The sequence below is a fragment of the Hyla sarda genome, chromosome 8 (assembly GCF_029499605.1).
Source record: "Hyla sarda isolate aHylSar1 chromosome 8, aHylSar1.hap1, whole genome shotgun sequence".
NCBI classification, from domain to species: Eukaryota; Metazoa; Chordata; class Amphibia; order Anura; family Hylidae; genus Hyla; species Hyla sarda.
Window position 1 is genome coordinate 183373437 of NC_079196.1, and position 25961 is coordinate 183399397.

Sequence of the window (25961 nt, forward strand, 5' to 3'; positions counted from 1 at the left end):
AATAAAGGTCATTTAACCCCTTCCCTAATAATAATCACCCCCCTTTTCCCATTAAAAAACAAAAAAAACAGTGTAGATAAAAATAAACATATGTGGTATCGCCGCGTGCGTAAATGTCCGAACTATAAAAATATATCGTTAATTAAACCGCACGGTCAATGGCGTACACGTAAAAAAAATTCCAAAGTCCAAAAAAGCTTATTTTTGGTCACTTTTTATACAATTAAAAAATTAATAAAAAGTAATCAAAAAGTCTGATCAAAACAAAAATTGTAATTGTAAAAGTTATAGGGGTCAGAAGATGACATTTTTAAACGTATAAATTTTCCTGCATGTAGTTATGATTTTTTCCAGAAGTACCACAAAATCAAACCTGTATAAGTAGGGTATCATTTTAACCGTATGGACCTACAGAATAATAAGGTGTCATTTTTACCGAAATAGGCACTGCGTAGAAACGGAAGCCCCCAAAAGTTACAAAATGTTCGATTTTGTCGCACAATGATTTTTTTTTTCCGTTTCGCCGTGAATTTTTTGGTAAAATGACTAATGTCCCTGCAAAGTAGAATTGGTGACGCAAAAAATAATCCATAATGTGGATTTTTAGGTGGAAAATTGAAAGGGTTATGATTTTTAAAAGGTAAGGGGGTAAAAACGAAAGCGCAAAAACTGAAAAACCCTGCGTCCTTAGGGGGTTAATGCAAAAAGCCCGTCTGCGTGTTATACGCCGATAAATCTTCTGGTCACTGATTTAAAGTGGCCGCAGCAGCGGCTGCTTGTTAAGTATTAGCAGCACGGCCGCGGCCACTTTAAGCGGTGTCTCTTTCCCGCTCTGCTATAAAGGAAAACTGTCACTTGTTTTCTCCCGCACTATCCACAGGTAGCCCTACCTTGTCCGGATCTGCCCTACCTTTTAATCAGCATCTCCCGCACTATCCACCAGTACCTGTGGATAGTGCGGGAGAAAACAAGGAACAGCTTTACTTTTCATTTTCCCTACCTCCCCCCTCCCTCATCATTCCCCCTTTTGCTGCTTTTCATAGTTTTGTTTATTTTCCTTACCTGGCTGCGGTCAGTGAAGCAGATGAGTGACGTCCTCTACCGGCTTCTCTGCGCGGCATCAGTGACGTCACTTTTCATTTCGCCGCCGAAAGCCGTTGGCTTTCCGTGCATGCTGGGAGTTGTAGTTTAGCAACATCTGGAGGTCCGCAGGTTAAAGATCACTGGGAGGAACATGATGGGGGACATGATGAGACAGGGTGGGAGGATGATGAGGGGGGAATGATGGGGGACATGATGAGAGAGGGTGGGGGGATGATGAGACAGGGGGGAATGATGAGGGGGGAAATTATGGGGGCATGATGAGACGGGGAAATGATGAGGGGGGGAATGATGGGGACATGATGAGACAGGGTGGGGGGATGATGAGACGGGGAAATGATGAGGGGGGGAATTATGGGGGCATGATGAGACGGTGGGGGATGATGAGGGGGGAATGATGGGGGCATGATGAGACGGGGGGGATGATGAGACAGGATGGGGGATGATGAGACAGGGGAAAACGATGGTGAGGGAGGCACTAAAGGCTTAATTTCTGTATGGCTAGTGGTGGTCTATGACAGGGGGTAATGATGAGACATGGGGGGGATGATGAGACATGTGGGGTGGTGATGAGAGGGGTAAATGTGTCACAGGGACTGATAAAAGTGAAGGAATGATGTGGCACTGGAGGGGCGGGACCAAACTGAGGTGCAGAAGAAAACGAAGTTGGGGGGATGGTGTGGCATTTAGTCAAAGTCATTTATTTTACATTTTATTTTATTTTTTACTTAAATTTTCCTGTTAAAATGGGGGTGCGTTTTATATGCCGATAAATACGGTATATATATTTTTTATTTTTTTCTTGGTCACTGCACCTGCACTCACATTTAAGCTAGAAATGTTTTAGTTATACAGATATCTTTTGTCTGGGCACTAGTAAACATGGAATATTTCATTAGCAGCAGAATCTTCTGGGATGTAAAATTTAGACCCCCCAAAAAATGGCAATTTTGCTGCCAAATTTTGACAAAGGTGGTGCAAAAATTAATTTTCACATATTTTCATATTTTCAAAGCTGCACAAAAGACCTTTGAAAATGTGAGGAGAAAAAAAAAAGGTGTGAATAATATCGCTGGAATAGAAATTACAGTAGTTTTTGAGAATCTCCCCAGTGTGTGCAAAAATTGTGCCATATTGCCAAATTGGGCATCGGATAGATGAAATTACAGCAGTTTTATTGTTATCACACATGAACGCGTTTCTGGGCTCACGCACTTTTCCTGACGAAGGGCCCGATCCGGGCCAGAAGCTCGTTAATGTGTGCGGACAATAAAACTGCTGTCATTTAATTTATCCGATGTCCTATGTGACGTTATTGGATTGAGGTCCTGTGCTGTATTAGTTCTGACCTGACCACTTAATTGATGAGATTTTTAAAACCTTTGCAGAGGAAAAGTTGACCAGTTGATCATAGCAACCAATCAGATCGCTTCTTTCTTTTTTACAAAGGCCTCTGAAAAATGAAAGAAACTATCTGATTGGTTTCTATGGGCAACTGGTCAACTTTTCCTCTGCAATGGTTTTCATAAATCTCCCCAAAGGTTCCCTCTGGGTGGGTTTAAGGGGTTAATAAACAGTACCCTGCACTAAATGTGTTTTTTCTTTGCTGAAATAGTTGATTTGTTTCTCAACCACACTCTTTAGTGTTATAACCATAGTGTCCCTATGTAAACCAGTTCAACAGTTTTAAAATGCTGAATTAAAGAGTTCACCCTCCTGTGTCATTTTACATACCCACAGTTTTACGTATAGTCCTTGTATACACTGCTTATCTGAAATAAACTGTGCCATACCAAATTCAGGTATATAATATTCATTATTCATCCTTGCTCCCTAACCCTTAGCACATGGGACTTTATTGATCTTTGAATTACTGGAATGGCTTTCAGCATTTGGAGCCCATCCCGTTCATAGCCTTGCCTTAAAATAAATAAATGTGCTTTGTCCTGACGCCCTATAAGCATTTAAGTTTCTACATGAATTGACCTTATAAACCTCTGAAAGAGCTCTGCTCGCTAGCAAATTAGGGCATTTCTGGAGATCCGCTTAATAATGCACTTGGAGGCCACCCTAAACCCTTTTAAATTGCATTCACGAGAATCGGAAATAAAATAAATAAACTGCTGGCGGTGTCCTTATTCTGTCCTTGGCTGGAAGGTACTTGAATATGTGACACAGGATATATTAGGATGGTAAATCTTCATTTTTCACCGTTGCCTCAGATAGCTGTCTGCACTGTACACCTTACCTCCTTTCTCCATCCGGAATTATTTATATGTCATTGTGTCCTTCTGCTGTCACTGTTAGTAGATAGATCCTGACATTTACAGCTCCTTAAATAAATGTTACTACTTTATAATTCCAAATAAATCAGTTGACTCCTGTGGTATAAATCATTTTCTTCTATTCTGGAGAAAGGCATAGGTGCTGATTTTAAACTGTGTAAAAAGAAACAGTCCAGCTCACCCTCTAGTCTGCTGTAGCCCGGGCTGGTGCGGACACATGGTGGAGACAATGCAGAAGAAAGAAAATGCCCAGCAAAGCATCTCAGGTGAACAGTTTCACTTTATCATGGAACACAGGTTTCAGGTAAAAGGTGACTCATTTTGGCTAGTTGATCTAGCCTAGTCATACAAATGATACACTGCTAAAAAAAAAGTCCTATTTATCAGAAACTGAACTGACGTCAGCACACACCTGTGTGCTGGGTCAGTTCCGCATCGGCACAGCCCCATTCAAAAAATTCAAATGGTTTAATTGATATACACATGTTAAGACACTGCAATAACGTAGTTCAAAGAACTCTTTTACAATGATGTTTACATAAAAAAAAAACACATTAACATGTGGGCTTTAAGTAGGTAAAAGGTAAAAAAAGAATATGGATATAATAAAAATTATGAACTATTACCTACATGTACCGGATGTTACCCTCTGCGCTCCGGCCACAAGCATCTGCCGGGAGCGCAGAGTCCCGGTGTCCCCGTCTCCCGGCGGGGCCGGGATTTGCGCCCGCATGCGAGTCCCGGCCCGTCCATTACCTTGCTCCGCTCCTGCTTCTTCCTCTCAGCCTCGGTGCGCGGGGCCCCGTCCCTTAGGACGCGCGCGCCGGTGCTTTGAGATTTAAAGGGCCAGTGCGCCCATAATTAGTATGCACCTGAACAGCACATTATAAATTGTTTGCACCTCACACACACCCCTGCCGGATCTTCAGTGCTCATTGCCTAAGAGAAAGCGTTCCCATAGCCTGCTTTTGTCATACCCGTGTTCCATACCTTCCTGCTACGTTTAAGACTCCGAACCTTTGCCGCCTGCCTTGACCTTCTGCTATGTTGACTATGCCTCTGCCTCATCCTCCTGTACCTCGCCTTGCCCAGTTACCTGTGTGGTCGTGCCGTGTTGGGGGTTGCGACCTGGGTGCCGCCTGCCGCTGCAAATCCATCGTGCTTTGCGGCGGGCTCTGGTGAAGACCAGCAGCACCTTAGACTCCGCTCCCCGATACGGTTCGAGTCATCAGCCACACAGGTGAAGGATCCACATCCAGTTTGTGACAGCGCAGCATACAGGTGCGTAACACCGTATAATAACATGCATGAATATCATTAATTTTATAAATTGAAATTCTATGGAAAAACTATTGCATGTCAGATGCCTAATACAACAAAGACATGAATGAAGGAATGAAAGATACAGTTAATGAAGTACCAGAATTGTTTAGAACCATTCATAAACAAGAGGACGCTACTCTTTTATTACACGAAATGTTAAACTGATTGGGAAATGAACAGTTCACGGTGTATGAATTAGAAACTGGTAGTTGTTATTAAATAAACAAATATTTTTCAATTATATAAAATTGTTGTAATGTCTGTTTTTGTGTGTATGCATTTTTCTGTTTTAGGCCATGTTAAGACTTTGGTTTTATGTATTATCAGTTTTCTTTGCTATTCTCCCTGGCTGAGGAATAGTTAATGCTCTGAGCCAATTGCAACTCAAGTGTGGCTATTTAAATCCGAGCTCTCCTGCACTCTGTGCTGTTTTTTTGGGCATTTGAGCATTAGTGCTACTCTGACCATTTCTGTTTTAGACTATGTTTGTTAATATCTGAGTTTTAACCATGGTTTAATAATCCTGTTTATGATGGCTTTTAATCTGCTTGGTTTTATGTACATATGCGGTTTTTAGGATTATGTATGTCCGTTCTGCTTAGTCTGTGTTCACACTGTGAGTCTTGCTTGTTTCCGTGCTTTGTATGTTATATTTCCTGTTTTGGTATCCTGGAGTCAATTCTGACTCATCCAGTTTTTAGTCTAGTGTTCTATGTATTATATTTCTGTTTCCTACTAGGTCAGCATCCTGATCACACGGTGGAGTTTGCCCGCTGGCCAGTTTGTTTCTGTTCTGTGTCCCAGTGTGAGCAGTGTTCTATGTTCCTGATCAGTTTGGTGTTTAGCAGTGTTTAGTCTTGTTCCTTTAATCGTTTCTGCCTTTTATCTGGATTCTGGTTTATGAACTGTTTGTTAGTACACTGCATGATGCCCTGTTTGTAAGTTTATATTCTGTCTGGTTTATCTGGTTGTCTGGTAGTTTTCTCGTTCTGTTTCTGGGCTGTGACCGACTATGTATATTATTTGTATTACTCCCGGTGCACTTTAGAGCAGGGAGGGACCGGCTCCAAGTGATCGAGCAAGTAGGCAGGGAAAGTGTTTCTAGGGACAGCTTAGGGCTCACTCTCCCTTTCCACCCCATTCGGTCATGACAATTGTATCCAATCTTCTGTTCATGCCCCTAGGAAAGTGACTTTCTAATTTTAGAATCCAGTAGACCTCACGGACCAAGAGTTTCTGTTTGAGATCACCTACCCGCAATGGTGGTTTAACACTTTCCAAACCTTGTTGAGACAACTTAGATGTATCACCATTATGTTTCTAAGTGCAGTGTTTGGATACCATGGAAACATGTCGCGAGTTAAAGTGAGGTACATCCGAAAGATGTTTGCGAATACATACTTTAATGGGTGAGATGTACACTTTACATATTGCACCTCAAAATCGCGACATGTGAACACGTACACAACATTACGTGTATTACAAATGATGTATTGTCTGATCAGAAACTACTGACGATTGGCCATATATGTCACTGACGTTGAATTAACCATTATGCCACAACAAATACATTGAGTGGCCACATTTAAAGGATCCACGGTAATTCAACCCGTTGGCTTTCTACCATCCCTGTCTAAAAAAAAAAAAGACTGGTTGATAGTGGGAGCTGTCCTTGATACACATAGATACCCAACTTTGAATACCTCAGAAAATGCAGGATCAGAAGAAACAATTTGTAAATATTTATGAATGATACTACAGATCCTGCTGAATTCATTACTGTATTTGGTAGAAAGAACAATCAGGGCATCCAATCAATTGACATGTTGCTAATGGGAGTTTGTGCCTATCATGCTTTCATGGTTCTTATTCAATGCTATATATCTCCCCCGTTCAATATGCCAAGATGGATAACTCCTGCTGCGTAAACATTCCCCAATATTATCAGTTTCTTGGGCAAAATCGGAGTCCAGTGTGCAATTTCTAAGTTCTATTGTAAAAGAGTTTGTTGAACTACGTTATTGCGGTGTCTGAACATGTTTATATCAATTAGACCATTTGCACTTATTGAATGGGGCTCTGCCGGTGCAGAACTGACCCAGCACACAGGTGTGTGCTGATATCAGTTCGGTTTCTGACAAATATGATTTTTTATCAGTGTACCATTTGTATGACTAAGGCTAGATTAACTAGTCGAAACACATCACCTTTTGCCCAAAACCTGTGTTCCATGTGACTCCATAATAAAATGAAACCATTCGTCTGAGACACTGCGCTCGGCATTTTCTTTCTTCTGATTTTAAACTGTACACATTACCCTACAATAATTTTTCTGTTAAAAGTAAAAGTAATCCCAGTGTGCTTCCTCAGATAGCATCAATATAGCTTAGGTGGTTATTTGATTCTGATATAGATCATTTTTGGTGTTCTAAGAACCCCCCCCCCCCCCCTCAATCTGGATGGATCGAGTTCAGTATAATAAATATAGCAGCAAGTAGCTAGCTCCTTCTAGGAGTTGCCACAGGTAGCCAATGTGTTATATTTTCAAATGACCAGTAACATTTTTAACAAGCAAATATTAAAAAAAAAATCTTATTGTAGAAAAATGCCTCATTCTCCATCTCTCATATTTTTATCCTCTCCCTCTCTTCCCTCCTTATCTCCTCATTCACTCTAGAAAAACTGATCACCTCCACCTTGAGATAATTTAACTAAGGGATCATGTTACATGCTACTCATGCAATTCTACAGGGAGGGCCATTTATATGCATACACCTTAATAAAATGGGAATGATTGGTGATATTAACTTCCTGTTTGTGGCACTTTAGTATATGTGAGGGGGGAAACTTTTCAAGATGGGTGGTGACCATGGTGGCCATTTTGAAGTCGGCCATTTTTAATCCAACTTTTGTTTTTTCAATAGGAAGAGGGTCATGTGACACATCAAACGTATTGGCAATTTCACAAGAAAAACAATGATGTGCTTGGTATCAACGTATATTTATTATTTCATGAGTTATTTACAAGTTTCTGAACACTTATAAAATGTGTTCAATGTGCTGCCCATTGTGTTGGATTGTCAATGCAACCCTCTTCTCCCACTCTTCACACACTGATAGCAACACTGCAGGAGAAATGCTAGCACAGGCTTCTAGTATCCGTAGTTTCAGGTGCTGCACATCTCGTATCTTCACAGCATAGACAATTGCCTTCAGAAGACCCCAAAGATAAAAGTCTAAGGGGGTCAGATCGGGAGACCTTGGAGGCCATTCAACTGGCCCACGACGACCAATCCACTTTCCAGGAAACTGTTCATCTAGGAATTCTCGGACCTGACACCCATAATGTGGTGGTTCATCATCTTGCTGGAAAAACTCAGGGAACGTGCCAGCTTCAGTGCATAAAGAGGGAAACACATAATCATGTAGCAATTTTGCATATCCAGTGGCCTTGAGGTTTCCATTGATGAAGAATGGCCCCACTATCTTTGTACCCCATATACCACACCATACCATCAATTTTTGTGTGCAAACATTCTTGGAGGGATGTATCCAATGTGGCTTAGTGTCAGACTAATAGCGGTGATTTTGTTTGTTAACTTCACCATTCACATAAAAGTTTGCCTCATCACTGAACAAAATCTTCTGCGTAAACTGAGGGTCCTGTTCCAATTTTTGTTTTGCCCATTCTGCAGCACCTGAAACTGCGGATACTGGAAGCCTGTGCTAGCATTTCTCCTGCGGTGTTGCTATCGATGTGTGAAGAGTGGGAGAAGAGGGTTTTATTGACAATTCAACACAATGGGCAGCACATTGAACACATTTTACAAGTGGTCAGAAACTTGTAAATAAATAATGAAAGAATAAAGTTACGTTAAAACCAAGCACATCATTGTTTTTCATGTGAAATTGCCAATAAGCTTGATGTGTCACATGACCCTCTTCCTATTGAAAAAACTAAAGTTTGGTTCAAAATGGCCGACTTCAAAATGGCCGCCATGGTCACCACCCATCTTGAAAAGTTTCCCCCCTTACATATACTAATGTGCCACAAACAGGAAGATAATATCACCAACCATTCCCATTTTATTAAGGTGTATCCATATAAATGGCCCACCCTGTATAGAGATGAAAAAGGGAGAAGTGAGACAGAGAGGGAAGCACACACAAAGAGGCTATAAGTTGTTCTGAGTGTTATAACGCAAGCCATTGCCAAATTCACAGCCTAAATCGATCAGGTCTGCTCTATAATATCCTCCATGCACTGCTGCTGCTTAGGGTGTGCAAGTCCCCTCTTCTGTGTCTGCACTTTATGGAAAACTTCATAGCAGCTAGTCTACACCCACCAACTCCAGGCACAGCTGAAAATCAGATGGACCCCACAGAGGTGAAAACTGGTAACAAATGCCATATACAAGGTATCAAATAACCAAAAATAGTGCTATTCCCCATGTGTACACACACCTAAAACAGTTTATTCTAAAAAGGTGACATACATATGTATCACTTTAAGTGTTTTCACTCTTAAATACAATTTTTCTACCTTGGTGTCTTAGTGAGGTATTCCCATGTCAAACTTTTATGGCATATCCACAGGGTATGCCATACTTCTCTGCTAGTTGCAACTCCCATTGTTGTGGTGACTAGAATCCGGAAAATAGTGAAGCGGCTTGTGTAACTACCATAGACCTTTTATTGAGTTTCTGTTACGTAAACAGTTTAGCTTGTGGTGCTATGTTGTTCACTATTCTTTGTTTTCAGAGCTCTGGCTGTGAAAGATTTCCTCTGAAAAAATCCATGACTTTGAAAACATTACAAGGACTTCCTTAAACACGAACAGCTGGCAACATGACATGCAAATCCATTTTTGCTCCTACAGTCAGATAAAAAAAAAAAAGAACAATTGATGTTAAAGGGGTACTGCGGTGGAAAACTTTTTTTATTTTTATGTATTTATTTATTTAGTTATTTTTTAAAGAACTGGTGCCAGAAAGTTAAACAGATTTGTAAATTACTTCTATTAAAAAAATCTTAATCCTTTCAGTACTTTTTAGCACCTGTTTGCTACAGAGGAAAATCCTTATTTTTTTTATTTCTTTTTTGTGTTGTCCACAGTGCTCTCTGCTGACACCTAATGCCCGTATCAGGAACTGTCCAGAGGAGGAGAAAATCCCCATAGCAAACCTATGCTGCTCTGGACAGTTCCTGACACGCACAAAGGTGTCAGCAGAGAGCACTGTGGACAACACAAAAAAGAAATTCAATACGTAAAGAATTTCCTCTGTAGCATACAGCTGCTAAAAAGTACTAAAACAATTAAGATTTTTTAATAGAAGTAATTTGCAAATGTTTAACTTTCTGGCAACAGTTTATTTAAAACATTTTTTTCCACCGGAGTACTCCTTTAAGCACAGCCACATCTGATCCATGCAGAACCAGTATTCAATTCACCTCATCCACGTAGCAGTTTCACAACCAAAGATTAACCTGTTTTTGGGATGGTAGAGAGTTATAGAAGTAGTAATTTGGTTAAAAAGGGACCTTGCCAACCGTTCTGAAACTATTTAGATACTGGACTGTATGGTTGACTTCATTTACAGGAGATCAGCAGTCTTCATACTTTCAAAGTACAGTTGTCCAAACAGCATAAAAAGGTTTTCCTGAACAATTGTCTGGATATGCCCTCATTTTTCACCGGTTGGGTTCCCACCTCTGGAAACCTCCCTTTGATCCTTAGAAAGAAGGGACTGCAATGCTGATTTGTTGATGTGACCCCCTTTTACAGTCTTCCATTTTACGAGTATAGGGTGTTATGTATTTTAAATAATGTTTATGTCCTTTGTCTAGCTACTTTGAAGCATTGTGTATGATCCATTTGTTAGTACTCTGTATTTTAAGACACTGTGCTGACATTAATGTTTTAAACATTTCCTTATTTTTCCTACGTAGGTGTTTTTAACAATCCATTACGCACCTTTGGTTGACTCGCTGGCAGATGTCATCTTGAATGGCGACCTCTCTATGTTCTCATCTAAGCCAGAACATGATGTTCAACGGAGTTCCGTAAGTGGAATCCTTAGTACTCCTTTAAACAGTTGTAAAGACCATTTGCTTTCTTAATAAAGTACAGTGCTGGGACCGAATGTGATGCAGGTTTTATTTTTGTCTTGGGGTCATTGACCTGACTTTTACAATATCCTCCCAAAATGCCTTTTCATGGTCGTGTACAGGAAATCTTTGCAGTACGCTGGGTGAATTTGTTTTCCTCCATTTGTAGTTTAATCCTCCCATTTCACTTTACTCCACATACTTTACAGTAAATGTAAAAAATGCTTATTAAAGAATCAGAGGCCAAACTTACTATAGAATGCCAGGAGTGTATTATGGGCATGATCAGCAGCGCAGTGCTGGGAAATGACTGAGATGTATTTTTGTTCTACAGATTAAATAGAAATTAAAATGAATCTGAATGACTCAGAACACAGAATTCCTCCAAAATTTAAGCCCCATTGACTTCATTGGAATTCTGCCACTGAATTCTGCAAAATATAAGGCCGGTCTTGTGTGAATTGGACAGTGGAATCCCATTGAATTTGAATGTACAGTAAATTTCGGCAGAATTTCCAGAACATAGCCTAATGATAGCTTATTCCTGAATTAGGCACACATTAGCCCAACAGGGCAAATTGTTTAGATTTGGGGAGCATAATTGTTACCCCCTATTTAGGTCAGGGGTGCAGAGGTTTTTTTGATCTACGGCATTGTCCTATTGTTCTAATTCAAGTCTAATTTACATACATATATGAGGGCTTGTTTTTGTTATTTATTTTAGGTTGTAAAGGAAAAGAGTATTTCTGCCAATGTTTGTTGCAATTTTCTTTTACAGTGCTTGGTGACAAAAAACTATTCCACCATTGATCATTCATTAATTTATTTTTGTGAGTGGAGGACAATGGGTTCTAATTTTAAGTAATTTAAACAAATAAGTAAATAAAACAACTAGAAGTACACTTTAACAATACCATATCCAGTGCATATCCTTTTAGTGTTATTCTGTTGACCATGCCACAGAAAGAAAAATATTACTTTTCGAAAAGAACCAAGGCTAAAGAAACTGTAGATTAACCCGTTGCCGTCTAAGGACGACCGACTCGTCCTGAGACGGCAACCGCTGTATGGCGTGGGCTTGAGTTGGGAGCCCACGCCGTACAATGGTTTCCGTCTCAGGACGAGCCGGCTTGTCATTAGACGGCAACCGGTTAATCTACAGTTTCTTTAACCTTGGTTCTTTCAAATCGTAATATTTTTCTGTCTGTGGCATGGTCAACAGAATAACACTAAAAGGATACCGTCAGTCATACCGTCCGGCCCCCAGCTGATTCCTGTAGCTGGGGGCTGGCGTTAATAGCCGACATGCTGCGATTGCCAGGGATGGCTTTTAACCCTTTCGACCGCCGCAGGGCCAGACTTTATCAATCGAGCGCAGAGCACACAGATCAATGTGGTTCTATGAAACCACAGTGATCTGTATGAGGAATCTAATCATTCCTCCTAAAAGTCCCCTAAGGGGACTAAAAGTGTTAAAAAAACTAAACAAATCACTAACCCCTTCCTTATTAAAATATGGAACCATAATAAAAATAAACATGTGGTATCGCCGCTTGCGTAAATGTCCAAACTATTAAAATATATAATTAATTAAACCGCACGGTCAATGGCGTTGCGCCAAAAAATTCCAAAGTCCAAAATAGCATATTTTTGGTCACTTTTTTTATTTTATGAAAAATGTTATAAAAAGCAATCAAAAAAGTCTGATCAATACAAAAATGGTAATGGTAAAGACTTGAGATCACAGCACAAAAAATGAGCCCTCATGCTGCCCTGTATGCGGAAAAATAAAAATGTTTTAGGAGTCAGAAGATGAAGTACGATAAAATCCAATCTATATAAGTAGGGTATCATTTTAATCGTATGGACCTACAGAATAAAGATTAGGTGTCACTTTTACAAGAAAATGTACTGCGTAGAAATGGAAGCCCCCAAAAGTTACAAAATGGTGTTTTTTTCTTCAATTTTGTAATGACTGATGTCATTACAAAGTAGAATTGGTGGTGCCAAAAAAAAAAAGCCATCATATGGATTTTTAGGTGCAAAATTGAAAGGGTTATGATTTTTAAAATGTAAGGAGGAAAAAATGAAAATAGAAAAACACTCTGTCCTTAACCCCTTAATGATGAAGGATGTATATTTCCGTCCTCCGCCGCCTCCCGCGATATGCTGAGGGGTCACACGGAGTCCCCGCGGCATATCGGGTCGGTCCCAGCGGCTATCAATGGCCGGGACCTGCGGCTAATACAGGAAATCACCGATTGCGGTGATGCCCTGTATTAACCCTTCAGACGCTGCGATCAAAGCTGACCGCCGCGTCTGAAGTGAAAGTGACCCGGCTGCTCAGTCGGGCTGTTCGGGACCGCCGCGGTGAAATCGCGGCATCCCGAACAGCTTACAGGACACCGGGAGGGACCTTACCTGCCTCCTCAGTGTCCGATCGGCAAATGACTGCTCCGTGCCTGAGATCCAGGCAGGAGCAGTCAAGCGCTGATAACACTGATCACAGTGATAAGCATAGGAGATCAGTGTGTGCAGTGCTACCTGTAACACTGCAAAAAAAAAAAGTAAAAAAAATGTGTTCATAAAGGTCATTTAACCCCTTCCCTAATAAAAGTTTCAATCACCCCCCTTTTCCCATAAAAAAAAAAATAAAACAGTGTAAATAAAAATAAACATATGTGGTATCGCCGCATGCATAAATGTCCGAACTATAATAATATACCATTAATTAAACCACACGGTTAATGGCGTACATGAAAAAAAATCCCAAAGTCCAAAAAAGCGTAATTTTGGTCACTTTTTATACCATTAAAAAGTGATCAAAAAGTCCGATCAAAACAAAAATGCTACCGATAAAAACTTCAGATCACGACGCAAAAAATTAGCCCTCATACCGCCCTGTAAGTGGAAAAATAAAAAGTTATAGGGGTCAGAAATGACATTTTTAAATGTATAAATTTTCCTGCATGTAATTTTTACTGAAATATGTACTACGTAGAAACGGAAGCCACCAAAAGTTACAAAATGGCGTTTTTTCTTCGATTTTGTCGCACAATTATTTTTTTTTCCGCTTCGCCGTGAATTTTTGGGTAAAATGACTGTCACTGCAAAGTAGAATTGGTGACGCAAAAAATAAGCCATAATATGGATTTTTAGGTGGAAAATTGAAAGGGTTATGATTTTCAAAAGGTAAGGAGGAAAAAACGAAAGTGCAAAAACTGAAAAACCCTGCGTCCTTAAGGGGTTAAAGGGTTAAAAAAAATGGAATCTTTTTTTTTTTTTTTTCCACATCCTGTGAAAACTTTTATCTGTGCCAAATCATCAATCTAGTTTTGGCTTGTTGCCTCCTCTTGCTTTCCCTTTATTTCTTGTAGAAAATCTTTTCAATTAATCAATGGTGACTCCGGGGAGCAAGGACAGAAAACGGATTGGAGCTTTTATGCGCCACAGTCTTGTCATTGCTGCAGCCATTATATATGGGGTTAAATCTAAATAAGGAAGCATTATAACAAGTACCCACCAGCCACCCCAAAAATATATGCAGCATGATTCCGCCTACTCTCACATTTAGAAGGAGGGGTGTGAGGAGATACCTGCTATATTCCTGTTCTCAGTTATTCAGCATCTATAGCTGGCTGCACACAATGTGGCCGATCAGTCATCCGTGAGACGGTTCATGAACCGATTACATTAGCAACATATTAAACCAGTGTTTTTCAACTAGTGTGCCTTCAGCTGTTGCAAAATTACAACTCCAACCATGCTGGGATTTGTTGTTTTGCAACAGCCGGAATTACACTGGTTGGAAAACACTAGACTAGACTAAACTGGCAGATTTTTGTGGTTAAAAAGAATAAATAAAAAATAAATAAAATCACAGTGGATTTGCACAAAGTTGAAATGATTGGCCGAATTTGCCCGCTCATACCATACATCGACCATGGCTGAAAAAATCCAACATGGCCAATCAAATTTTTGGCAGGCATTAGTTTACATCTTCCTTTGTTAATGGCCCTTTAGGGTTAATCTACAAATAATAGTTGGTTGAACTATAATAAAAGCAGTAAAAGTAGGCAGACACTAGAATAAAACCAGTCATTGCCTATAATAAAATACTAATCACTATACAGTATATATTTTTAGCTTAGCCTCACAGCTTCAATATTTTAAGAGCTTGGTGGCTTCATGCTATCGGTTACCTATTACAGCACTGAAGGTGGAAATTACACATTGGTCAGGGAAGACTTTGCCTACACCTTCTCTTATGGTCAAGGTGTGGAACAAGACTAAAGTTTTTTTATTTATTCAATTTTTTTACAAAAAAATAAATATTTATGGCGGAACCCTAAACGTTCTAAAATTTTCCAGCTGTGAGAAGATAGTGGACTACTATTTCTTAAACAAATTACTAAGGCTTCTGCATTCCCCACATTTAAACAGCTGCAGGCACAACATGCATTATCCCATCAATTTATTTATTTTATTTATGTATTTTATTTATTTTAAATAACCAGTTCCTCCAACTGTGACATACTTAAAGGGATACTTTGGTGGAAAACTTTTTTTATTTTTTATTTATTTATTTTTTAATTAACTGGTGCCATAAAGTTAAACAGATTTGTAAATTACTTCTATTAAAATGTTTTAATCCTTCCAGTACTTATTAGCTGCTGTATGCTCCACAGGAACATAGTAACATAAGGTTCATAAGGTTGAAAAAAGACTAGAGTCCATAAAGTTCAACCTATAACCCTAATAAGTCCCTTCTGAGTTAAATTGATCCAGAGGAAGGCAAAAAAAAAAACTCATACTAGAGGTAAAAATTCCTTCCTGACTCCAAATATGGCAGTCAGAATAAATCCCTGGATCAACATTCTGTCCCTATAAATCTAGAATCCATAACCAGCGATGTTATTATTCTCCAGAAATGCATCCAGATCCCTTTTATATTCTTTTACAAAGTTCACCATGACCACCTCCTCCGGGAGAGATTTCCACAGTCTCACTGCTCTTACAGTAAAGAACTCCCATCTGTGCTGGTGTAGAAACCTTCTTGTTATAGATGCCCCCTTGTTATAGATACAGTCCTGGGTATAAATAGATCATGGGAGAGATGTCTGTACTGCCCCCTGATATACCGTATTTATCGGGGTATACCACGCACCGGCCTATAACACACACCCTCATTTTACCAAGGATATTTGGGTAAAAAAAGTTTTTTACCCAAATATCCATGGTAAAATGAGGTTGCGTGTGTGCGCGTGTATACCCTGATATACCCCCAGGAAAGGCAGGGGGAGAGAGGCCGTCGCTGCCCGCTTCTCTCCCCCTGCCTTTCCTGGGGTCTAGAGCGCTGCTGTCGGCCCTTTTCACCCCCTGGTTATCGGCGCCGCTGCCCGTTCTGTCCCCCTGACTATCGGTGTCGGCGCCGATAGCCAGGGGGAGAGAAGCGGCGCCGACAGCCAGGGGGAGAGAAGGGGCAGCGGCACCCATTGCCAGCGCCGCTGCCCCGTTGCCTCCCCCCATCCCCGGTGGCATAATTACCTGAGTCGGGTCCGCGCTGCTGCAGGCCTCCGTCGTGCGTCCCCAGCGTCGTTGCTATGCACGACGCGGCGCACTGACGTCATGCGCCGCGCCGTTCAGCGCATAGCAACGACGCCGGGACGCATGCCGGAGGCCTGCAGCAGTGCGGACCCGACTCAGGTAATTATGCCACCGGGGCTGGGGGGAGACAACGGGGCAGCGGCGCCGGCAATGGGTGCCGCTGCCCCTTCTCTCCTCCTGGCTGTCGGCGCCGGCACCGATAGTCAGGGGGACAGAACGGGCAGCGGCGCCGATAACCAGGGGGTGAGAAGGGCCGACAGCAGCGCTCTAGACCCCAGGAAAGGCAGGGGGAGAGAAGTGGGCAGCGACGGCCTCTCTCCCCCTGCCTTTCCTGGGGGTGTATCTGCGTATAACACGCACACAGACTTTAGGCTAAAAATTTTAGCCTAAAAAGTGCGTGTTATACGCCGATAAATACGGTATTTATACTTAAGTTTTTTTCTTTTTGAATTTTTTCTTTCTGTCCACAGTGCTCTATGCTGACACCTCTGTCCATGTCAGGAACTGTCCAAAGCACGAGCAAATCCCCATAGCAAGACTATCCTGCTCTACAGATGGGTTCCCTAGACACCAGGGATTAACAGCATTTAATGTTTAAATTCTGTGATCGCTATTGATTGTGGCATATAAACATTTAAATGATGGACATTGGAGTCAGCTCCGATGTCCATCATTACCGGCAGATGTCAGCTGCTGATAGCAGTGGGGATCTTCCGTTTTTGATGTGGACCCGACCCGCGGGCCCATGTCATATTCCCCTCAGTCGACCCATGATGTACCAGGGGTTAACTGCACACTAGTATGCTTTACTTGATAATGTGAATATCCAGGAGTGGAAATGTCCTGTTAGGGTAGTGTCACACGGAGTACATCCACAGCATATTTCATACTGCTGATGTGAAGTCCAAAGGGGTGACCCTATCAGCAATATCAAGAGAAGTTGGTGGTTCCAAGTCTGTGATTTCTAGAATATTGCATCTTTACAACATCACAAACTCATTCAAGTCCCCCAAGAACGCTGGTCAGCCTCGAAAGACAAATGCAAGAGATGAACAGATAATGTGGAGAATCTCCATGGGTAATCGTTTCAACACTGCAGCTGGAATTGCTCGCCAGCTCAGCACTGAACAGGGTAAGGATCTGTCTCATGATAGTGTCTCTATGTTTAAGAGCATTTGGACTGAAAGCCCACTCTGCAGTGACCAAACCTCTAATTAGCAGAAAGAATCAAAAGGCTAGACTCACCTTTGCTGAGGAGCATGTTGTGTGGACAGAGGAGAAGTGGTCCAGAGTTCATTTTAGTGATCAAAGAAAGTTTAATTTATTTGGTTCTGATGGGAAACATTATGTTCGTCAAAAAACTGGGGAAAGACTGAACCCAAAGTGTGTAAAGAAGTCAGTGAAAGGTGGAGGAGGAAGTGTCATGGTTTGGAGTATGTTTTCTGCAGCAGGAGTTGGACCTCTGATATAGCTACATGACAGAGTGAATGCAAGTGTGTATCAGAAGCTTCTTCAACAACACATGGTTCCGTCCTTGCATTCATCACTCAATCAGCAGCAATTTTCATGCAGGATAATGCCCCCTATAACACAGCAAATCAAGTAAAACAGTTCCTTGAAACTGAAAACATTGAAACAATGAAATGGCCGCCCAGAGTCTTGATCTAAACCCAATAGAAAAACTCTGGAAAATCCTTGGTGACAAAGTTATGGCCAAGAAACCCACAACAGTCACAGAACTGTGGAAGAGACTGGAAGAAGAGTGGACCAAAATCCCACCAGAGCAGTGTTAGGGACTAGTGATGTCCTGTGGGGGGCGCAGATGTGCTGAAGTCATTCAAAGCAAAGGCCTGTACACTTCCTACTATTCAGTGACTGTTGTAACCTTCAGAAAATGTGCTTACAATCTTTCTCTGTTCTACATACATTGCTGTTCACTAATTATGGTCAAGTTTTTTGAAAAATAAAGGTTTTATGTTGATATACTTTGGTTATTTTGTAAAACATTGTTGTAATTGCATGTTGTACCCATTACAAAAAAATCCTTCAAATGATGATCAATGTAGATTACATTATTTCTGAAAAAAAATCAAGTGTTTATAAATTGTTCTCTAATTTTAATCTCCAGTGTATTTCCAACTTTGTAGGATTTTTTTCAGCAAATCAGTTTCCTCCTTGTCCATAAAAAAATTGATTGCTGACTTTGGCTAAGAAAGTTTGCTAAACCTATCAGTCACTTTTAGGCTATGTATCATGCATACATTCCACAGACAAAACATGCCAGCGTTCGGATTGCTCGGAAATTCACCATCTCATAGACGGTAAAGCATTCCCAAGCGGAATCCGCAAAAACCTTTGGAGGGAGGGGAGGAATATTGATGAGCTGGGCAGCCCTGCGGCCAGCGGCGGTGACGTCAGAGTGTCAGTTAACGCTGCCTGTGCCAGTACTGCTGGTTAGTACGGGGTGGGGGGGGGGGGGTTCGAGCAAGCTGACAGTTTTCCTTTGAGCCATGTGAACATAGCCTTAGGAGGAACTTAAATGGGCACTGTCAGATCCAAACATTTTTTATATGTTGTTAGCGATGAAAATTAAGGACCTTTTGTAATATGGTTGTTTGTTTATTTTTTTTTAATATTTAATAAAAAAAAAAGGCTCCTGTAGATGCTATCACTAGTGGTCCCCATACCTCATTGGACAATAACCAGTCCTGAAGCAGCATCAGGCTTGTCCATGAGTCATAGACCAGAGATGAAGGCTACATGAGCAGACAGACCAATCACCTCCCACCACCACCACATGAGAGGGACACGCCCCCCTTCCCCTGAGAGGATTTCTAACACTGTGAGCTAATGAAAAGAGGAATTTTGATATTAAATATTGGTGATAGAGGCATAAAAACTAGATGTAAATGATAAGGAATAGATACTGAGTAACATATTATTTTTCTTTTTTTTGTGGGATCTGGCAGGTACACTTGAAGGCCAGGCTTCAAGTGTATCCTGTGCTCTGGAACATAGTGGCGGAAAGCCTTTTAGTTTCAATGGTGATAGTTGTTTCAACTGTCCACATACTGTTGGCCGGGTAGGATTTTATACTTTATTTTACCACACTTTATGTAGTATAGATGTGACAACACAAGTTAAATTTGAACTGTAATGTTCCAGTATATATATTTGCATTAACATAGTACGGTTATATGTAATCCTGTGTCAAATGCCAAATACTGCATGGTAATGTCACAAGGAGTTTTGGTAGGTGACAATCTGAGCACTACTACATCTGTAAATATTTTTCTTTTACAATATGGTCTTACTTCTTACTATTTTATCTTCTTGAGCTGGTCTTCTGTTTTGTACAAGTTTATTTGGAAATAAGATCTCTTTTGCTTCCCGTCTTCAATGCCTGTAAGACACAAAGGTAAAAAGATCAGTGATAATGTATTGCCCTTGATAAGATAACATTATAGGTACACCTTGTGGTTATACTTCTGAGAAAACCTAAAATTTAATTGTACATTTCCTGGAAACCTGGGCCTCCGTTTGTTTGCCAAGTGAATACAATACACCAGACGTCTAAGGTTAGAGATGAACCAGATTGTCATTTTCTGTGGATGCTGTGTCATCTGTAACCTGTCATGATTGTGAGACATAACCACTCTTTATATTTTGTAAGGTGCAAGCTGTTCACCTAAGCATGAATTTCATTTTATTGTAGGTTTCTTCTTTGTTCCTTCCTGTTGGGTGAGAAAGGTTCCCATCTGCTTCCTGTACAATATGATGTGGTTTGGTTCTACCTGCCCTGAGTTTGTCGATCTTATAACCTACTTTCTCTTTCCCGTAAGATGTAGATTTTACTGGTACAGCTTTGACTTACTAGCAGTCCTGTGTATGCTCAAACCAAAACTTCTAGATATGGCGTGAACTCAGATAGCAGCTGGATATGGCGAGAACTCAGAAGATTTCCATTAGTCAAATTAAAATTATCTTGGAGATAAACAAGTCTTTAAAATTTTATTTTAGACCAGATTTTAACAAAACTGAAAATACCGTAATCACCATTCACTAATATAAAAGTAAATGTTTTGTATCTATATAAAGTCATGGCTGTAAATGTTGACACCCAAGACATTTTTCAAGAAAATGAAGTGTTTCTCACAGAAAAAGGATTGCAGTAACACATGTTTTGCTATGCACATGTTTATCCCCTTTGTGTGTATTGGAGCTAAACCGAAAAGGAAGGAAAAAAAAAGCTAATTACACATAATGTCACACCAAACTCCAAAAATGGTCTGGACAACATTATTGGCACCCTTAACTTAATATTTGGTTGCACAATCTTTTGAAAAAATAACTGAAATCAGTTGCTTCCTGTAACCATCAATAAGCTTCTCACACCTCTCAGCCGGAATGTTGGACCACTCTTCCTTTGCAAACTGCTCCAGGTCTCTCTTATTGGAAGGGGCCTTTTCCCAACAGCAATTTTAAGATCTCTCCATAGATATTCAATGGGATTTAGATCTGGACTCATTGATGGCCACTTCAGAACTCTCCAGCGCTTTGTTGCCATCCATTTCTGGGGGCTTTTTGACGTATGTTTGGGGTCATTGTCCTGCTGGAAGACCCAATCTCGGACGCAAACCCAGCTTTCTGACACTGGGCTGTACAGTGTGACCCAAAATCTGTTGGAAATCCTCAGATTTCATGATGCCTTGCACACATTCAAAGCACCAGTGCCAGAGGCATCAAAATAACCCCAAAACATCATTGAACCTCCACCATATTTCACTGTAGGTACTGTGTTCTTTTCTTTGTAGGCCTCTTTACGATTTTGGTAAACAGTAGAATAATGTGCTTTACCAAAAAGCTCTATCTCGGTCTCATCATTCCACAAGATGTTTTCCCAGAAGGATTTTGGCTTACTAAAATTCATTTTGGCAAAATGTAGTCTTGCTTTTTTATGTCTCTGTGTCAGCAGTGGGGTCCTCCTGGGTCTCCTGATACAGCGTTTTTAATTTAATTTAAATGTCAACGAATAGTTTGCGCTGACACTGATGCTCCCTGAGCCTGCAGGACAGCTTGAATATCTTTGGAACTTGTTTGGGGCTGCTTATCCACCATCTGGACTATCCTGCGTTGTCACCGTTCATCAATTTTTCTCTTCCGTCCATGCCCAGGGAGATTAGCTACAGTGCCATGGGTTGCAAACTTCTGCAAAGGCAAATCTAGCTCTCTGGAGATGGACTTGTAACCTTGAGATTGTGTTGATATTTTTCCACAATTTTGGTTCTCAAGTCCTCAGACAGTTCTCTTCTCCTCTTTCTGTTGTCCATGCTGAGTGTGGCACACAATGCAAAGACTAAGTGAACTTCTCTCCTTTTTATCTGCTTTCAGGTGTGATTTTTATATTGCCCACACCTGTTACTTGCCCCAGGTGAGTTTAAAAGAGCATCACATGTGTTACGCCGAGCGCTCCGGGTCCCTGCTCCTCCCAGGAGCGCTCGCAGTGTTCTCCTCTCTGTAGCGCCCTGGTCAGACCCGCTGACCGGGAGCGCTGCACTGACACTGCCGGCGGGGATGCGATTCGCATAGCGGGACGCGCCCGCTCGCGAATCGCATCCCAAGCTACTTACTGTCCCGGTCCCCGGCTGTCACGTCCTGGCGCGCGCGGCTCTGCTCTCTAGGGCAAGCGCCAGCTCTCTAAGATTTAAAGGGCCAGTGCACCACTGATTGGTGCCTGGCCCAATCACTGTAATTAACTCCCACATGCTCCACGCCTTTATAACATCACTTCCCCTTCCCTGCATTGCCGGATCTTATTGCCCTTGTGCCTAGTGAAAGCGTTTCCTGTGATTGCCATACCAGTGTTTCCTGACCTTCTGCCGTTACCATTGACTACGAACCTTGCCGCCTGCCCTGACCTTCTGCTACGTCTGACCTTGCCTCTGTCTAGTCCTTCTGTCCCATGCCTTCTCAGCAGTCAGCGAGGTTGAGCCGTTACCGGAGGATACGACCTGGTTGCTACCGCCGCAGCAAGACCATCCCGCTTTGCGGCGGGCTCTGGTGAATACCAGTAGCAGCTTAGAACCGGTCCACCGGTACGGTCCACGCCAATCCCTCGCTGACACAGAGGATCCACATCCAACCTGCCGAATCCTAACAACATGCTTGAAACAATATTATTTTTCCGCAATTTTGAAAGGGTGCCAATAATTTTGTCCAGCCCATTTTTGGAGTTTGGTGATATTAGGTCCAATTTGCTTTTTTCCCTCCATTTTTTTGTTTAGTTTCAAAACACACAAAGAGAATAAACATTTGTATAGTAAAACCTGTTACTGCAATCCTTTTCTGTGAGAAATACTTCATTTTCTTGAAAAACTTCAGGGGTGCCAACATTTACAGCCATGACTGTATATGCAAAAAAAAGTGATCCCTTTTGAAATTAGAAACACAACTAAATACTAACCAATAAACAGTAAAAGGTGTATCTGTTCAGGAGATGAGATTTGAAGTGAGTTTCCCCCTAAAATAAAGGTACACACTGTGTTATGGGCCAAAACATGTAATAGATGTATATTACATTAGAAATCATATTTGCAACAGGAAAACAAATATAGTGGGGGAAATGTATCAAAACCTGTGTGGCTCAAAAGTTGCCCATAGCAACCAATCAGATTGCTTCTTTAACCCTTTAAGAACTTAGCCCCTTTTCACCTTAAGGACTCGGCCGTTTTTTACAATTCTGACCACTGTCACTTTAAACATTAATAACTCTGGAATGCTTTTAGTTATCAATCTGATTCCGAGATTGTTTTTTTCATGACATATTCTACTTTAACATAGTGGTAACTTGCATCCTTTCTTGGTGAAAAATCCCCAAATTTGATGAAAAATTTGAAAATTTTGCATTTTTCTAACTTTGAAGCTCTCTGCTTGTAAGGAAAATGGATATTCCCCCAAAAAAATTTTTTTATTCACATATACAATATGTCTACTTTATGTTTGAATCAAAAAAATTGACGTGTTTTTACTTTTGGAAGACATCAGAGGGCTTCAAAGTTCAGCAGCAATTTTCCAATTTTTCACAAAATTTCCAAACTCACTATTTTTCATTATACCCCATTATAAAAACTACACCCCCCAAAGTATTCATGACATTCAGTCAGCGTTTTAACCCTTTAGGTGTTTCACAGGAATAGCAGCAAAGTGAAGGAGAAAATTCACAATCTTCATTTTTTTACACTCGCATGTTTTTGTAGACCCAATTTTTGAATTTTTATAAGGGGTAAAAGGAGAAAATGTATACTTATATTTGTAGCCCAATTTCGCTTGAGTAAGGACATACCTCATATGTCTATGTAAAGTGTTCGACGGGCGCAGTCGAGGGCTCAGAAGCGAAGGCGCGACAAGGGGATTTTGGAGAGTACGTTTTTCTGAAATGGTTTTTGGGGGGCATGTTGCATTTAGGAAGCCCCTATGTGCCAGAACAGCAAAAAAAAAAAAAAAAAAAAACACATGGCATGCAATTTTTGAAACTAGACCCCTTGAGGAACGTAACAAGGAATAAAGTGAGCCTTAATACCCCACAGGTGTTTCACGACTTTAGCATATGTAAAAAAAAAAAAAATAATTTCACAAAAATGTTTCCCCCCCAAATTTCACATTTTTGCAAGGGTTAATAGCAGAAAATACCCCCCAAAGTTTGTAACCCCATCTCTTCTGAGTATGGAGGTACCCCATAAGTTGGCCTGAAGTGCACTACGGGCGAACTACAATGCTCAGAAGAGAAAGAGTCATATTTGGCTTTTTGAGACCAAATTTTGCTCGGGGGGGCATGTCGCATTTAGGAAGCCCCTATGGTGCCAGGACAGGAAAAAAAAAAACACATGGCATACTATTTTGGAAACTAGACCCCTCGGTGAACGTAACAAGGGGCTAAGTGAACCTTTATACCCCACAGGTGTTTCACCACTTTTGCATATGTAAAAAAAAATATATATTTTTTTTTACCTAAAATGCTTGTTTTCCCAAAAATTTTACTTTTTTAAAAAGGGTAAAAGCAGAAAATACCCCCCAAAATTTGTAACACAATTTCTCCCGAGTACGGCGATACCCCATATGTGACCCTAAACTGTTGCCTTGAAATACGACAGGGCTCCAAAGTGAGAGCGCCATGCGCATTTGAGGCCTAAATTAGGGACATGCATAGGGGTTGACATAGGGGTATTCTGCGCCAGTGATTCCCAAACAGGGTGCCTCCAGCTGTTGTAAAACTCCCAGCATGCCTGGACAGTCAGTGGCTGTCTGGTAATACTGGGAGTAATTGTTTTGCAAAAGCTGGAGGCTCCGTTTTGGAAACAGTGGCGTACCAGACGTTTTTCATTTTTATTGGGGAGGGGAGGGGGGCTGTGTAGGGGTATGTGTATATGTCGTGTTTTTTACTTTATTATTTTATTTTGTGGTAGTGTAGTGTAGTGTTTTTAGGGTACAGTCGCACGGTCAGGGGTTCACAGTAGTTTCTCGCTGGCAGTTTGAGCTGCGGCAGAAAATTTGCTGCAGCTCAAACTTGCAGCCGGATACTTACTGTAAACCTCCGCCCATGTGAGTGTACCCTGTACGTTCACATTGGGGAGGGGGGGGGGGACATCCAGCTGTTGCAAAACTACAACTCCCAGCATGCGCTGACAGACTGTACATGTTGAGAGTTTTAGTTTTGCAACAGCTGTAGACACACTGGTTATGTATCACTGAGTTTGTGACCTAACTCAGTGTTTCACAACCAGTGTGCCTCCAGCTGTTGCAAAACTACAACTCCCAGCATATACGGTTAGGAGTAAAAAAAAACTGAGTTTCACAACCAGTGTGCCTTCAGCTGTTGCAAAACTACAACTCTCAGCAGTCACCAACAGCCAATGGGCATGCTGGGAGTTGTAGTTATGCTACCAGAAGATGCACCACTACAACTCCCAGCATGCACTTTAGCTGTTTGTGCAAGCTGGGAGTTGTAGTTATACAACAGCTGAAGGTACACTTTTCCGTAGAAAAAAATGTGCCTCCAGCTGTTGCAAAACTATAAGTCCCCAGCATGCCCATAAGGGAATGCTGGGAGTTGTGGTGGTCTGCCTCCTTGCATAACTACAGCTCCCAGTATGCTCTTTTTGCATGCTGGGAGCTTTTGCTAAGCAACAGCAGAAGGCTGTCACTCGCCTCCTACTGCTGCTCCGGGATACAGGTCAGTCCCTCGCCGCCGTCGCTCCTGGGGCCCCGATCCCAACAGGGACGCCGGGGTTCCCAGCTGCCGGGGTCCACGTCCCGCACCCGCTCACGTCCTCCGGAAGAGGGGCGGAGCGGGTTGCGGGAGTGACACCCGCAGCAGGTGCCCTGATTGGTCGGCCGGTAAACCGGTCGACGAATCAGGGCGATCGTGAGGTGGCACCAGTTCCACCTCATCCCTGCTGGCTCTGGCTGTTCGGGGCCGTCAGAGACGGCCCGATCAGCCAGTAATTCCGGGTCACTGGAGACCCGATTGACCCGGAATCG

At 41.5% G+C, this 25961-nt stretch overlaps 1 protein-coding gene across 5 annotated transcripts in view; it reads left to right on the forward strand.

Moving 5' to 3' along the window:
- The window catches only part of CLEC16A (C-type lectin domain containing 16A), a 318383-nt gene that overhangs the window by 77922 nt on the left and 214500 nt on the right, over positions 1-25961 (forward strand). For all 5 annotated transcript variants that reach the window (XM_056536465.1, XM_056536467.1, XM_056536468.1 and 2 more), the window contains exon 9: positions 10659-10772. In XM_056536465.1, the coding sequence (XP_056392440.1) occupies positions 10659-10772 (114 nt within the window). The remainder of the gene's footprint in view (positions 1-10658; positions 10773-25961) is intronic.